The sequence below is a fragment of the Rhipicephalus microplus genome, chromosome X (assembly GCF_043290135.1).
Source record: "Rhipicephalus microplus isolate Deutch F79 chromosome X, USDA_Rmic, whole genome shotgun sequence".
In the NCBI taxonomy this organism is placed as follows: domain Eukaryota; kingdom Metazoa; phylum Arthropoda; class Arachnida; order Ixodida; family Ixodidae; genus Rhipicephalus; species Rhipicephalus microplus.
In genome coordinates this window covers 338,892,518-338,909,484 of record NC_134710.1, presented here as the reverse complement: position 1 = coordinate 338,909,484, position 16,967 = coordinate 338,892,518, and the positions used below count along the sequence as shown (strand labels likewise).

Sequence of the window (16,967 nt, the reverse complement as noted above, 5' to 3'; positions counted from 1 at the left end):
CGCGCAGCGGCCATTAGCGATGGAGCGTGACGCAGTCAGCGCGAATCGCGCGCGTCAACAAGCGCGGCGTGGCCGGCCGCCGTCATGAGAGGCGTTTATACGGAGGCGCCCTGGAGCAGCAACGCGCGCGTCTTGGAAGCGCTTTTTTGCCGCCTCGGGCACGCGAGACAAAGGAGAACCAGTTGGCTGGTGACGACGCGCGCGCGACCGTCGAGCGAGGGGCCTGCCCCCCTCCCCCCACCCGCTACGGCGATGAATAGGCGCCGGAAAGCGGCCGCAGCTCTCGGCGCGCTCATGCCCGACACGGGGCCTCGTCCAGGACTGACCACAGACGCTCACCGGACATGCTGGCGGCACGTGCGAAGACGGCCTGGCTACCGCTACTGCTGCTGGCGCGCTTCGCCGCGGCCGCACTTAACGACACTGGCATCGAGCTGCGCGGCGCACTGCACTCTTCGGTGAGTCTCCCATATCTGGCGCCGGCGGTAGAGGAAACACCTCTGCCGCTCGGCCAGCACTTGTTACAACGCGCTTTTAAACGCACGCGGCGCGGGTGCCATGCCTGAGGCCGCATGCCGTGGCCCCCGCGGCCTGTGCTCTCTTCTGCACGATAGCGTACGGGTCCACGGAGTTGGTGTCATTCGCGTGGCAATGGCAGGCGTAACTCTGAGTACACGTGCCCTTGTTATAACAGGGCACGTACATGCAAGGGACCAACATTGCATTATACAAGTTAAAACAGTAAATATGGGACTGAGGAGTATGTCTTGTCTCACGTCGCGGTAGACGGGGTCGATCCTCATCGGAGAGCGACTAACAAATTTTTCTCCAAGCCCACCGTCAGATGGTATCTCACTGACAGCCTGACGTTGTTAACCGAAAAAAGAGCACTTCTGCCTCTGTACCTGGGACATGGTCCTATATTGTATCTCGTTCACCCCTCACGCAGGGAAGGAGTCAGCGTGGTACCTTTTGGCATCACGTTAGGATGAATTTGCTTAGTCACCTCAGGTTGATATTATACGATGACAGCAGTGCTCCTTTATACATCAAAACTAGGGGACAGAACTTGCACGTGCCACTACAACTCCGTCAATCCTCCTAGTGTCACTGTAGAGTAAAAAGGCCGTATTCAAAGAAACTTCTTACGCTAAATAAATTCCAAAGATTTCATCTCAGCCAATCCTGATACCGGACATATAATTAGCCTAGCCAACTGACTCTTCGAGCAGGACATTTATGACCGAGACGCTTTGTGATTCCGGTGCCCGTTCTATAAGATGCGTTTCAATAAAATACCAAGTACAAGACCTCGTGTGTAAGTCCCCCTAGTCCTCTGGAAATACATTTGCAATATATTCATGTCAACATATCTACGCTGCAGACAATGTATTCAGGTCACCTTATAGATAATGAATGAATGAATTTATTTTATTTAAAGCGAGTCCGGCAATTTTCTTCGGGCGAGGCGGGGAAAGAGACGATTAACCCCGGTCCCATCCCACCCTCCGTCGATGAAATAATATTGAAAAGAAACAAAAACTAAAGAAAGTACGGGCCGGAATAACAATGCTTTTCGTTGGTTAGAAATCCTCGTCATTGGATGAGTGTCTTTGCTACTGATATGTCTTGCGTTTAAGTTTAATTCTTATCTGGGGTTTTACGTCCCAAAGCCACAATATTATTATGAGATACGCCGTAGTGGTCAGCTTCAGAAATTTCGATCATCTTTAACGTGCAATGCCATCGCACAGTATACATGGGCCTCTGACATTTTGCCTCTATCGAAATGCGAACTGGAATCGAACCCACGACCTCCAGGTCAGCAGCCAAGCACCGTAACAAGTGAACCACCGAGGCGGACTTCACCGCTGTATTTGGAAATATGAAACAAAAACACCGGCTATGTTACTTTAATTTCACAACTGCTTCATATTTATTGTTGTTTTGGCTGTTGGCTGCTTGACAAAGAATCATTATGCAGTCCCCTCTGTCCATAAAACCAATCTTTAATCGAAGCTGGATAAGGGTTTACTCGCGCAAAATAAAAGCATCCACAATGTACCTCTTAAACGTGTACGTAGGGCATAACCCATTCTAATAACCGTTCTTATCATATTTTCGATTCTGACACTAATTCTTCACATTTTTGTCGCTTGTATGGGTAGCTCACTACTGACTTGCAGACCGGTTAATCCGATATTGTTATAACTTGCCTCTTTAATTGCCAGTTTTCGAGTGATTGGTCAGCATGGACACCATAGCAGGCTATGTCAAAGTGCTTTTTCGTCAGTGTGTGGCTCTGGTTACCATAATTTCAAGTTCGCATGCAGTCCATAATTCAGCATGTAATGTGCTCTTACCTCCTTGTGCACGTTTCATAATGTTTCAAATTTTTGCATGCTACCACTATACATATATACACTCGAATTGAGGACATTTTTATATCAAAATATGACAGACAGCTCATAGAAATTGTGGTATTGAAAATCACTTGTAGGACACTTAGGGGACTTACATTTGCTTAGAGAACCTGTATTTATGTAGAATCTAACAAAAACCTATAAGTTTTTTTTTTTCACGAGGACACTCACACACAAAACAAAAAGGGAAAAAGATAACGCTCCAGGTCACAGTAATCACAACCATTCTCTGACTGTTCCACGGAAAAAAAAGCTGAACATCGTTCTAATCAAGCCGTTCTTGTTTACTAGGTCGCCTTTAATAGGAGCTTTGAAACGAGGCCAATCTACCCTTCACCCCAAACTCGACGCCGAGATAATTTTTGCATTGCCGTGCACGAGGGCTGCGAAACGAGTTTACCCGGCCACAGCAATTCATTAACTTCTTTACAAAACAAAAACATTTCAAGAAGTAAAACGGAATCGGTATTGAGGGGCAACCGCTATTGACTTATTGCTAGTAAAAATGACAGGTTTGATCTCAGTGCCTAATATAACAGCCATATAAGCAGATGCGTTTTTACAATATAATGCCATGCTATCATGTTTTCTTATGGCATTTTGAATTGTTTCGTTGAGCGATAGGTACGCAACGCATTTTAATCGAATGAATTCCATCTCTGACTAAATATAAATGAGTGCTCAACGTTTTTGTTTATTTCGCCAAGAAAAGTTTGAACAACTGAAACAGCGGTTATTGTTGGCAATGAAGATATACCATGTGCCGGCGTGCTGATATTTCTGTTCGTCGGGTTTGCAACAAGCGCTCAGTAATTTGTTACGCATCTGTCCAGGAAAAACTACAAGTCAGGCAATAATTGCTCCCCATCTTCAGAATGACAGTGGGCCACCGCACTCGTCTTTTATTTTCACATTTGACGAAAATATCGAAGCTTCAAGCGCTAATATAAACGTTTTTTTATAAATTAACAAATTAAAACTTGCGAGCAACGCTTTAAAAAACCACCAAGCCTGCGCGGAACGCGCAGCACAGTCACAGCAAAAGCTGAAAGAACGGTCTTTCAGAGCATTTTTTAAACACTTTGGGTAACTGCTACAAACAAGCTAGCTGGGTACCTACTACGCCAAAAAAATCAACGTTTTTCTGTTATAGGCCGACATTCACTGTGCTATCCTACGTCATTCTTCGGAGAAGAGTGGTTTTCGCTACACACTTGCAAAGAATTGTGTGAAAATTTTTAATGCAGTGGGTGACGACGATGAAGAATCATGCCTCAAGCTAATATGCACCGCAGTTAATAGGTAAGCAAGAACAAGCTTTTATAACGGGTTGAAGCGTTGGGCGACTCACTCACTCGTTACGCGATTCACATTGTGTGACGCCTGGTTGTTTCTTTGCTGTTCCAAAACGCTTTATTACTTATATTAACGCAATTCCTTTCCAGACATCCAGCCTGCGCAAGGACAGTTTGCAAAGTTGTCTGAAGTACCGGTGTGGCTTAGTAATAGAATACTGACTGGCACGCAGGGAACCCAGGTTTGAATTCCATTGTGTCTTTGGTGTTTTTTATTGACTAAGTTTTTTTATTATTTTGTGCGATAGCAGTTACGGAAACCGGCGGCGGACAACTACGGCACCGCATGCTACTCGTCTTGTGACCTCATAAAATCTTTCGCTGTAAAAAGTATGGTATGTCCAGTTAGCCAGGTCTAATTGTCGAGGATGACTTTTTGCATGGAAAGCTATTATGAGATCACAACAAATATCACGTGCACCACACTTGTGCGCCACCACCGCTGGTGTCCATAACCACTACCACACGAAAGAACAAAAAAACTTAGTCAATACAAAACACCAAAGACATAACGCGATTTGAACCCGCTTCCCTTGCTTGCAAGCCCAGTATTTCACCACTGAGCCACGCCGGTGCCCTGGACTCCTTTTCAGCCTGCTTTACGCAGGCTTGATGTCGGGAAAGGAATCGTGTCAATATAGTAACGTGTTTTAGAACAACCAAACAACACCCAGGTGTCATACAATGCGAATTCCGTAACGGGTGGGTCACCGAATGGTCCAACCGCTTACTAAAGCTTCAGGCATAATTCTTCATTGTCGTTAACCACTTAATCAAAACATTTGCACAAAGCTTTTTGCAAGTGTGTTGCTTAAATCACACTTCTCCGAAGAATGATGAATGACAGCATCGTGAATGCCGGCCTATAACACAAAAAATATGACAATTTATAGCGTAGTGCGTACGTAGCAAATGTGCGTGTAGCAGTTACCTAAAGAGTGCTCAGAAAATGCTTTGAAGGACCACTCTTCCAGCTTTCACTGTGACTGTGCTGCGAGTTCTGCCAAGGCCTGCTGCTTAATTTTTGCAGCTTAATTATGAGATTTTTAATCTGCCTACCAGCTGAACACCAACATAAGCGTCAGAGTCAGCATGCACAAAGCTTTTTGTTACAACCTGCGATTGGATGACCGTTTTCGACGATATGACTCCCGGTCGCGGTTTCAAATCCCGGCTGCGGCGGCTGCATTTCCGATGGAGGCGGAAATGTTGTAGGCCCGTGTGCTCTGATTTGGGTGCACGTTAAAGAACCCCAGGTGGTCGAAATTTCCCGAGCCTTCCACTATGGCGTCTCTCATAATCATATGGTGGTTTTGGGACGTTAAACCCCACATATCAATTATCAAAACAATATGACTCCCAGCATTCCCATTAGCCAGAACTTCGTTCTGCGAAGAACTCAAGTGCTGGACATTTTGGTGAATAGCAATCCAGAACCAGACCCGTACACAGGAATTTCTTCGAGAGGAGGTGGGGGTTGTCTGTAGAACGCCTAACTCTGACTACTGGTGGTCGCTCTGAAGGCATGTAAATATTTTGTTATCACCCTAAAAAGTAGAGCGTGAACAAATTTTGAAATAAAACAAAATCCCCCCCCCCCTTTCCTTATATTTAGGGCCCATCGTCAAGAACACTCACTTTTCAAACATTTAGTTACACCAGGGCTTCAGGTGAATAAAACGTAGCATCCGCATACAACGAAGCCAGCTCGGATATGCGCGTCTGCTAGAAACGATATATTGATGCATTTTAGCCTTGGTTAGCTTTAAAGACCACTCACCAGGCTTCAAATCCCCCCCCCCCCCGACAAGCTAGCGCATCTTTTGTTCGCCTTACCAACCTCGTTCCAGGCTGAGTGACGTTGACTTCATTATTGTTTGTTGAGACCTGGTTTAGACTAGTGGACAAGCTGCATGCGGCGTCACGTCGCCGATGGCCTAGTTGACGTCACTGCGCGTGGAAGGAGTTTGGCAAGGCGAACGAAAGACGCGCGAGCTTGTTTGGGAGGTGTAAAAAAAAGTCGAAGCCTGTTTACTGGCTCTTTAAGGGGTACTGGCACTATTTTCCGAAGGCGAGTTTACGCCACCCCACAAATCTCCTGTACTCAGAGGTTGCTCTGAGATAGTGGGAAGTTCGGCTAATTCTGAGAAGATATTTCATTTTATTATGAAAGCAAACTTTGGCGTGGCGCACATCGAAGCTAGTTGGACGTCAGGCTATCGTACTACTTGTGGTGACTTCACGCAGCAGTCTGGCTAGTCGTGATGACGTCAAGTACCAAAACTTACAAAATGGCCGCTTGTGAATCACCAAGCCATTCATAATGGCCGGTTGTGTGTCACTAACGTAGCCACGGTGTGAAGCGGAAGTGGAAACGTCACGATATATTTCGCAAGCACGTGGCTGGGAGCTGACGTGATGCCAGGGTACAGCACGAACCAAAACTGTTTTTTAAAAAGATATTGTAATTACTTTTTAGGGTGTACTCCCGCGTAGCAGTACATGTGCTACGCTCTTGTTGTCACTGCTTTTCATTTGACGCAAAAAAAAAAACTGACAACGAATTGTTTTGGTTTCAGTACCCCTGTAAGTTATAGTCAGCTTAGGCGGTGAAAAATTACATTCTTGTCGCAAACTGGCCAGAAAAAAAACACGAAGAAAAAGCAACGAGGTAGCGCTTTTTTCCAACAGTCATTTTTGTAGACACGTTAAACGCCACCCGGCATGAAAAGGCCAAACCTGTTGTTGACAAATGTATTAGCCAATTGACTTCTGCGGTCCCTTGATCGTGCGAGAAATCAATATGTTCTCATCCGATAGATGAAAAAAGGCATGTGCTCCACCGCGGTGGTCTAGTGGCTAAGGTACTCTGCTGCTGACCCGCAGGTCGCGGCATCAAATCTCGGCTTTGGTGGCTGCATTTTCGATGGAGGAAAAAATGCTGTAGGCCCGTGTGCTCAGATTTGGGCGCACGTTGAAGAACCCCAGGTGGTCGAAATTTCCGGAGCTCTCCACTACGGCGTCTCTCATAATTATATGGTGGTTTTGGGACAATAAACCCTACATATCAATTATCAGAAGGAGGCATGTATGCGCATGTGTGACCGGACCACACGGTCCTCTTTGCCTCAAATCACCTCCCTGCCCTTTGACACGGACAACGAGATAGGGAAGCCCCGCCGCGGTGGTCTAGTGGCTAAGGTACTCGGCTACTGACCCACAGGTCGCGGGTTCGAATCCCGGCTGCGGCGGCTGCATTTCCGATGGAGGCGGAAATGTTGTAGGCCCGTGTGCTCAGATTTGGGTGCACGTTAAAGAACCCCAGGTGGTCTAAATTTCCGGAGCCCTCCACTACGGCGTCTCTCATAATCATATGGTGATTTTGGGACGTTAAACCCTACATATCAATCAATCAACGTGATAGGGAAGCCGTGCCTTCATTGACAGACCTAGGTCTGCGAAATCGCGTATGAGCACCGATATGTCCCGGCACAGTTGTGCCAGCCGACGTTGTTGATGTGCGCCCGTATCTATAGTCGTACACGATTCATGTTCATTTCATATGAATTTTGTAGTATTAGTTGGAGTTTTACGTCCCAAAACCACCACATGATTATGAGAGACGTCGTAGTGGAGGGCTCCGAAAAAATTCAACTAGCTGGAATTCTTTAACGTGCACCTAGATCTAAGGGCACGAGCCTCAAGCACTTTAGCCTGCATTGAAAATGCGGCCGCCGTGGCCGAGATTCGATCCCGCAACCTGCGGGTCAACAGCCGAGTGCCTTCCACTAAACCACCGCAGCGGGTCATGTTCATGCGAGTGCGCTTAGTACTAGTATGAGTGAATTGTTCCAGCTATGCTCTGAACGGCGGCCTTCGCTCAGCTCCGACGTGATTAATTAAGTTGAACCAGGAACTAAACACGCGCAAATAATTCAGCAATGTAGTTTCTATAATAAATCTAGGGTAACGATTTGTTGCCTGCTTGTTTAGCGCTCTATAAATGCACATTCGTTATTTACCGCACACATTGATTGCACACGTACACCGGTTATTTGCGTGTTCGCGATTGTGATTACTTTTTTTTTATTATCTACAAGTGCCCTTTAAAGTAGGGCAAATAAGTGTCTACAAGTGACAGTTAACTTAGTCTGCGTATAAAACCGCCTGTTAACCGAAGACTTCAAATACGTTCGCTTCGCATTAACCTTGGCGAAATAACCCTGCTTGAATTAATTTTGGCATGTCTTACAAAACATATCAAGTTTGTCAGCGTCCATCAGCAGTGTTTCGCTAGCCCTTCTCCTGTTTGTTCTGCCAGTCACTCTACAATTTTCTCGTCATTCATTTATTGTTGTCGTCGCTGTTGTTGATGAATGTCCGAGCGCAGACGTGTGCCTCATAAGGGCACCAGATCATCAATGCAGTAGAGACACTTAATAAAAAAATAATACTATCGGTGTTGTACATTCGCATAGCTTCAGTCTAAAACGCAGCTGCTGAAGTAATATGCTTCAGGTGGTGAAAAGAATCGAGATCAGTTATGGTTAAACACTGTGGCTTCGGAGTTGCCAGCACGTCGAGCATGCCTTCATCGTCGGGAAATTTTGACCACCTGGAGTTCTTTAGCGTGCACCCAAATCTGAGCACACGGCCCTACAGCATTCTCGCCTTCATCGAAAATGCAGCCGCCGCAACTGGGAATTGGTCCCGCGATCTGCGGGTCAGCAGCCGAGTACCTTAGCCACTAGACCACCATGGCGGGGCTACAACGAGAGAGCAGAATGGAGCGCTGTAACGCAAACGTGTAGGAGAAATAAAAGCTATTAGGCAGGCATTTCCAATCAACGTTATAACTGCAACACTATTGAATCCCAGGCGAGGTAATCGAAGTCAGTCATTGTCGTGCGCTAAATTTGCAGTTATACATCACTTCAGACTCTACAGTTATTCATCTCTCTCTTCTTGTAGGGCAGGAGGAGAAGACGTTTATTTCGATCGTCGCATTCTTTATTGTTTTTTGGTATTTTTATTGGTATTTCTCGTGTCCTGGTATTTACACGAGATGCAGTTATTGAAGGGGTTCTCGGTTCCGCCATCTTATGTCTGCATGTAGTACTGTGCGTAGTTTGAAGAACAGCTGCCGTAACCAAACGCATGCCTTGAAGTGTGGAGAAAAATTAGGGGAATGGGTCTACCACATTATACGCTATGTACGAGAGATTCCCTGATTGTAAGTCCAGGGTTATGCCTAAAGCCCAGCAGTCTTGCTGCAATGTCCGTGCATATTTGATTGGTCCCGTTCAAAGTTACCTATTTCTCTATTTTTTTAGGTGTGAAGCTCCTTAGGGCGTGGGCTGTGCGTCCCCTGTAGCCTGTATGTAGCCACCTCTAGTTTAGTTCTTGCAGTGTTCACTAGATGGCGGTACCGTCCCCTGTATGTAGCCACCTCTAGTTTAGTTCTTGCAGTGTTCACTAGATGGCGGTACCGTCTCCTGTATGTAGCCACCTCTCGTTTAGTTTTTGTAGTGTTTACTAGATGGTGGTACTTGTAGCTGATGATGAAAAGATTCAAGATGTTATAAACTAGAAAGCGGTACTTGTAGTTGATGAAAGACGCGAGATCTTATAAAATAGGAATGATGTCACATATGGCGCGTGTCATTGTCATGTACGGCATAATTTATGTTTGCATCATAACGTTGAGCTGATTTTAATGTGACAATTCAACCTTCTTCATTCGTGCTTCGCACATCATCGATTCCCACTCTACGTGGGATCTACCGTTTTTTTGTCTTGCAAATCAAGACTACTCACAACCGTCACTTCAACCTAGTAAGGACAGCAACGGAAGTAAAACATTTGAATAGAACTTCACAATGAGCTAGTTGGTTAATCATGAGCAACGTTTCTTGCGCAAACTTTAAAAAAAAGGAACTGACGACAGCTACGAAAGACGTACAAAACACATCAGCGCAAACTGACAACTGTTTAAAAGGCAGATAAACATGATATATACAGAAAAGCTCAGCGAGCACTGCACACGCATGTGGTCTCTGTATATGTAATGTTCACTGACCTATTAAAAAAGTTGTAGGTTTGCACTAAAGCGTTCTGTACGTCCTTCGTCGCTGTCGTCAGTTTCTTTTTGCAAAGTCTGTGCAAGAAACATTGGTCATTAAACCATTTCGTTTATATAGGCATCCTCACAAGCACCGGTGCCAAAAGCTTTGCAACACATGGATGCTAAAGCACGTGTGAAATGACATTTCCAGACAGTTTAATCATGCTATAGCACTAGATCGAAAAACAAATATTGAAAGCCACGAGCTAGCTCCCATGCTTGCTGAAAAAAAATGTAGGTCTTTCTAGCGACGCGCTGCTTAAGTATGAGAGCCATCTGCGCAATTAAAGCTTGCCCCAGCTATCGCTTTTAGAAGTGTGAGGTCATATAAATAGGCACACTATTCGCAGATCTCCCTTTGTAAGGGCATGTGGAATCGGACGGGTCATGTCTATCGTTGCCTCCTTGGTATAGTGAATGGAATTTTCCATAGCGCTTTCCTGAGTTGAACCAATTTGTTTTATAAGTGACAACGCTGCACAACTGGGGCACAATAGCGCCAATAGGTAAACCAACTGGACGAAAGAAATAATAATAATAATAATAATATCTGGGGTTTAACGTCAAGAACCACGATATCATTAAGAGCATGACGCCCCAGTGCAGGGTTGCGGAAATGTTGATCATCTGGCGTTTTCTTAACGTGCATTGAGAACACAGGTCTTTAGCATTGCCCCTCCATCGAAATGAGACACTGCCGTGGCCTGCATCGAACCCGCGACCATCGGGCAAAAACCGTAACCACTGATCCACCGAGGCGTACCAATGAAATAAGCCGACCTGGAGTGATTTCGCTGAGCGATTCTGTTGCAATCATTTGGCTTCTTTTCCGTGCCATGAGCAATCTTCGATAGGTCAAAAGACACGACCCCGAAATTTCAGTCAATAGCAGATGGCTAATGGCGAAGAAAGACGCCAACTGAGTCATACAATCGCGACGGAATCACTCCGCGATAGCTCTCCCGCTAAGGTGAAAGTTACCCGCATTTCAGTGGCGCCTTCCCGCGGGAAGCACGGAGCAGCATTGCCTCACGAAATGTGCGGGCCCATGGCGCGCGACGAAGGTGCGTGCCATCCGCGCACCGTTCCACACGTCCGCACAAACCGACCTTGGGCCACTGAGATCCCAGGCCATGCGTTGTGTGCTCTCCGCGGAAAGAGGCGGACGATGATTTCGCAAAAGCGTCGCCACGGCAAACAAGCACACTTTCTTCGCCCGCTTTTTTTCGAATGCATGAAGGAAAAAGTGATGCCCGCGCCGGGCGCGACTTTGAGTGCAGCCGTGGGCATCGAGACGTCGTCGCATGTGCGCCGCTCGTCCAATCATGGGTCATTCTTTCTCGTCCACTCTTGCAGGCAGCCGGGGACCTTGACAGGTACAAGACAGGTGAGTACGACCCGGCAACACTGCCCTTCTTCTCCTTCGGCCCTTGCGGTGCACGCGCCCCCTCTGCAGCCGAGTTTTCTCACGGGTGGCGTGCCATTGGGCGCCTAGCGCGTAAAAGCCGTAAAAGAATGTATGCAGAGAGCGAGAGGCGGTAGCGATGCGCTGCAGCTTGCGTTCGCGGCATCTACAGCGGAAGCCGCTGGGTCGCCACTGCGTCCTTCTCGGTAGCGGATGCCTTTACTGGCAGGTCACAGCTGGTTACACTGCCCGCTTCACGTTGAAGACGGCCACTGCATTCAGCAATAGGTCATGAGAAGCGATAATGGCCCCTTCCTTTTGCTACACGCCTTTCAAAACGCTGTTGAGGCTCGGCTGACGTAGGGTGCTACATCGTTCGTAGTAGCGCAGTGAAGACTAAGGGTACTATTAACAGCCGTGACCAGTCAAACATACGATTCACGGCAAGTTAGGAACGGCTAAGTTGCCTTAAATCAAGTGTCGACTCAAATTTACTGCATCTAAACGCATCGCTCCCGCACTCTATGTATAGTACACGCGCGTTGTAGGTCCAGGGAGAGCGTTCATTCTGCGAGTCGTTATGCTTATTTACGAGCAGCACATATGTAATAATACACGTATGTAATACGGAAGAACTAGAGAACTCGAGTCAATCGCAATGACCATCATATGCGGTGATCTTCCGCAAATCCCCGCGCTGCTCATCGCAAAGACTGCGATGAGTTACACAAAAAGTAAAAAAATATATGCATATAGATGCATATAAACTAGGTTAAACTGTCTCATAAGGCTTTCTCTATCCCATAATAAGTTGCCAGTGAAGCCGAAGTTATAGCTGTCGTTCAATCCGGATGGCGACTGCGGCGATGTGGTGTGTCCCTTCTCCGGTGGAGAAGGGACACACCACATCACACATCACATCACACATCTGCCCCACAAAACACAAAATGCAGCGTCAGTCGGTTCTGGCGATAGCATACTTTATGCTCGTCTAGGCCAATTATGAGAGAGACGAAAAGGCATTTTCAAAATGCAACGCAATGCAACTTGTCTAATCTGGCATTGTGATAGTCTCTTCCCTCGTCTATCCTTCGCATCTCTATACCTAAACGTCTGGTCATGCTCGACTCGTCCCAGCACCCTCAGCCTACCAAAAATGGCTTAGCAAATAATAACTGCAATTTTGACAGACACGTCACTAGGTCCCGTGAGGGGGCGATAAGCTTGGTCTCCGCGATCAACCGTCGCGAAGCTTGGCAGCGGAAAACGTAGTTGAGCTTGAAATTCTTTATTCAGGGGTAAAGAAAAACAAATCCTCGTCCCGCATCATAAGCATATAACAGGCAATGCCAACAAGAAAAGAAAAATGAACAGGGCAGAGTCAGGTGAAATTTTCAGGGGGAAGGATGTGCAGGAGAGTCACACTCCACCCCCAGTCGAACCGAACAAAAAGAGCTCTTAGTTTGATGTACATTGTTGATCTTACTGTTAACAAGTTTGATCGAGTTAATCAGTGACAAATCTTGCGATGCGCATCTTAATGGGCTGTCTACGAGATCTTGCTTTCCTGCCGGTTGATGGAGTAGGAGTTTCCTGTTGATTTAAACTGGCGGGAGTTCTTTGATGTGTGTGCGTCGCGCAGCGGGCGCGTGCGATGCGACGGTGGACAGCGCCGAGGGCTGGATCCTGAGCCCCAACTACCCGAGCGACTACGCGAACTTTGGCACGTGCAAGTTCACGGTGCGAAAGCTGGGCAGCGACGTGTGCACGTTGCGGCTGACGCTGGACGATTTCGAGCTGGAGGAGAGCGCTGACTGCTTCAATGACTACCTGCTGCTACCCGACGGACAGAAGCTGTGCGGCTCCCTGCCACCGGACACTCTCAGTGAGTGCGCGCCTGCCACTATAGACCATCGCCCTTAGCGCCCCTTTTTTTTATTTATTTATTTATTTATTTATTTTTATTTTTTTTTTCAATACTCTCAGTCTCATGTTGAGACCATAGCAGGTTTTAACGGCAAAGGGTGTAAACAAATACAGCACTTTTCTTTTTTTAATGATGCAACAAACCAATGCAACAAAATGAAATACACTGAAACTGAATTCTAGAGCCCTGATTTATAGATTTGCTATTAAGGAACGAAGTAACGCACGAAAGCAAGACACGCGAGAAAGAAATGACTCGACGAAACCACCATTGCTATTTCTTCCTAGTGTGTCTTGTCTCCATGCGCTGCTTCACGCGTTAAGAACGCACGTTAAAAAGGTTCTGAAAAGGTCGCTTCTAAAACGACAATGCGGAATCGCCGTCATTCCAACGCACTGACTAGGCGACGTCATCGTAAGTATAGTCGACCTGCACGTGGACTTTTGCCTATCGAGGAACGCCACGTATACCTGTGAGTACGCGCAATTGGGACACCCATCGGCGTCTTTGCGTGCCTACGCAGTCCGCGCTAACTTGAACTCTGCAGTTCACGTCATATTGAGCAGCGTTCTAGTATAGGACGCGGATCGCGTATGGCAAAGGCGCCGATCAGCGTCCCTTGCGTGCGCTCGCAGATACCGTGGAGTTCTGCGTCCATCGATAGGCAAACTGTCCATGCGCGTCTACTCGGGCTGATGGTATAGTTAGAGCGTATGGCTGCCGATGGTGCAGCATTGTCGTTGTAAAGAGACCTTTTCATGGCCCCATTAAGATGTCACGTGCGCTTCTTCACACGTTCCTCAACTCGCTAAACTTTCAAAAATGCTGTGCTATAGCGACTACTTAAGTGGCCGCGCTGCACACGACCGCTTTCTTTCACCTGTACAGAGCCAGACCAACTATATAGTTAAGGTTCTATTAAGATACCGAAGCACTCTGGGCTATACATCGTGTATATTGCACGCCCCACACGTTAAACAATACATTGATAAATACTACATTGACTTGCCACCCGAGATGAGCGCGCACCTACATAGTTATCAAGACGCTGCTTTCTTGTCTAAGGCAAGGAAACATCTCTCGCATTAGCGTAAGGAAAAATTCATTTGACATTTATTATACCTACGTTTTGACCCACCAATATTATTTACCACCGTTTTGAGGCCAGCCTGCATTTTCTTTTGCTCATTTCTGCTTTTTTTTGTATTCTTGTGCATCTTTCACCGTTTAGATACAAGTTCCCATTAGATATATATATGCAGTAGTGTTGCCTTGTTTGTGCACATATAGGTCACAATTTTATACTATACTAAGTTATCCGAGTAGCAAAAGATACAGCTACGTAAAAACACTCGACGCTCATAGCTTCTTCTTCATTTTCCTCAGCTGTTCTTGTCATATACAAGCTTCGTTTTTACTCTTGCAGCTTGAAAGGGCGGTCTACCCCATATCTCCATGGTTGTTGCCGTGCCCCCATGCTCACCTAAACTTGTCTACGAACGCATATACAGGGTGCCTCAGGTGTCTCTAGCCCGGAGTTTTAAAATATGCTGACACACGCAATTACGACACGACCAAATGCATGTTGCTGACCATTGCCTTGAGTTATTCAGGATATTTTTGTGTTCTCAAATATTGTTTAATTAGATATGTTTAACCAACTAACATTAAAGGAACAAAAATCGATAAAAATGTTCAATGAGAAAGTTATGGATCGGTTTACAAAACGCCCGATTAGACAGTTAAGAACTTTCTACCTGTTAATTATTTGAGTTTTTCTGCTAACTACAAATGCCCACAAAATACAAAAAATACCACGTGACAAACCCACTTGCGTGCCCGTGCGCACGATGATTCTAGTGCTTCCTGACGTTCCACGTACAAACGACCGTAGCGTTTGCCTGATTGTGCTGTCTCGACAGGGCCGCAAGGATGGTGGTGGCTTTTCGACGAACACGTTTCGCTATCGGCCACAAAAGCGATAACCACGTGACTGCTTACCACTGTCATGAACCAATGCGAATGAAACGTATCGTTCGTACGCGGAATGCTAGGGAGCACCAAAATCACGGCACGCGTAGCCGCGCCAGTGGGTTTGTCACGTGGTATTCTTTTGTATTCCGCGGGCATTTGTAGTTAGCATAAAAGCACTAATAATTAACAACTATAAAGTTTGAAACTGTATAATTGGACGTTTTGCAAGCCGATCTACAACTTTCTCATTGAAATTTTTATCCAACTTCGTTCCTTCAAAAGTTAGTTAATTAAGTAGCTCTAATTAAACAATATTTCAAAACTCAAAAAATAGTCTAACTCCAGGCAACGGCGAGCAACATGCATTTGGTCGCGTCGTAATTGCGTGTGTCAGCATAATTTTGAACTCTGGCTAATAATAGCTGGGGCACTCTGTATTCTTATGCCTAACTTTAAGGCTATAATTGGTATCTGATCCCGAGAATACTACTTCTTCAGCTGCCTGGCGGCACTGGTGACAAATATTCATTGCGGGCACACGCGTCAAGCATAGAAGAGAGCTCATTTTCTGCGGCACGCAATGAAGAAGTGTTCAAAATATTAACCTAAAAATGCGGGTCTGGTTTGTGTGCAGTTTCGCGCTAGATAGCGACGGAAGGGCATAAGTTCGCTCGGTGTTCTGAACTGTCCACTGCAATGAAAGTGGTCGCGTGTGCTCATTTGCGTGAGCTTATTCAACCTACAGTCAGTAAATAAGCTGTGTCATCTGCATGACCCCGCTTACTTCTGTCGTGATACACATGAGGGACCATTATGTGGCGTATCATCAAGGCGTAGGCTTCAAGTAGTAAGTCAGTACAGAATTGTTAACCTTCAGGACTGTACTTTCTCTCAATCTGAGGGTGCATTGAAATTCTTTGTAATGAGGTCACTCGTTGCGAAACAGAAGATAGTACGGCACATTTCGGCCAGCGAAGCTTCCGAGGGCGTGTCAAGGCTTTGTTCCCCATTTTCAGGCAATAAAAACGTTATCGTTATCAGGCAATAAAAACGATATCATTTCCAAATATCTTAATATGCAGAACAACATGGGTCAACGCACGTGTTGGTCCAAACCTTCTTTGGTTGAAGGCTTCTCCGCATGTTGTTACTCAATGCGGTGAACGCATCTTTCGGGTGCCGCCTGATTCGGCTGGCATTAATAGCATGCGTGTTGTCTTTACAGTTGCCAAATATCCTCAGAAACAGCTTCTTAGTTGTCCGCCTAAGTGGCACATAATCATAGGGTTTTGATAAACTGTATTCACTATCAATATTATCGATCTGACGGAGAGTAAGACATTACATGGAAAGCTCATGATTCAATTGCGGCTTTCTGTTTCCCAGAACACACGTGCTACTGCCGTAGACTGAAGGCTCTTTTACACCTGCGACTAGCACCAATCGAATGACAAAGTTAGTAGCATAGCGACTGGTCAGAAACGATCGCGAATGGCTGCTTTGGTCGCAAAACAACAGTTTTCAATGTGTCGCTCCCTGCTTGATTTTCCAATCGCGCGTCTGCAATCACAAACATGTGAGCCAATTGGCTGTGGAGGAACAGGACGTCAGCTTATTTTACGGGGCAATGGTAATACGAGCAGACGTGAATTACTAGTATAAGTCGCACGCCGCTGTGAACAATAGTCGCGTATAGCCGCTTTTTGGTCACCAGTAGCAAATGGTCGCGTGACCAGTGTTAGTTGCATGTGTGAATGAG

The 16,967-nt window shown here is 46.2% G+C and overlaps 1 protein-coding gene across 3 annotated transcripts in view; it reads left to right on the top strand.

Annotated features, from left to right (window-relative positions):
- Positions 1 to 252: 252 nt before the first annotated feature.
- The window catches only part of LOC119161209 (cubilin), a 42,000-nt gene continuing 25,285 nt past the window's right edge, over positions 253 to 16,967 (top strand). For 2 of the 3 annotated variants that reach the window (XM_075879776.1, XM_037413574.2), the window contains exons 1-3: positions 253 to 458; positions 11,259 to 11,289; positions 12,950 to 13,192. In XM_075879776.1, coding sequence (XP_075735891.1) covers positions 345 to 458; positions 11,259 to 11,289; positions 12,950 to 13,192 — 388 coding nt within the window. In that variant the 5' untranslated portion in view covers positions 253 to 344. The remainder of the gene's footprint in view (positions 459 to 11,258; positions 11,290 to 12,949; positions 13,193 to 16,967) is intronic. The other variant, XM_037413577.2, reaches the window with a different exon arrangement.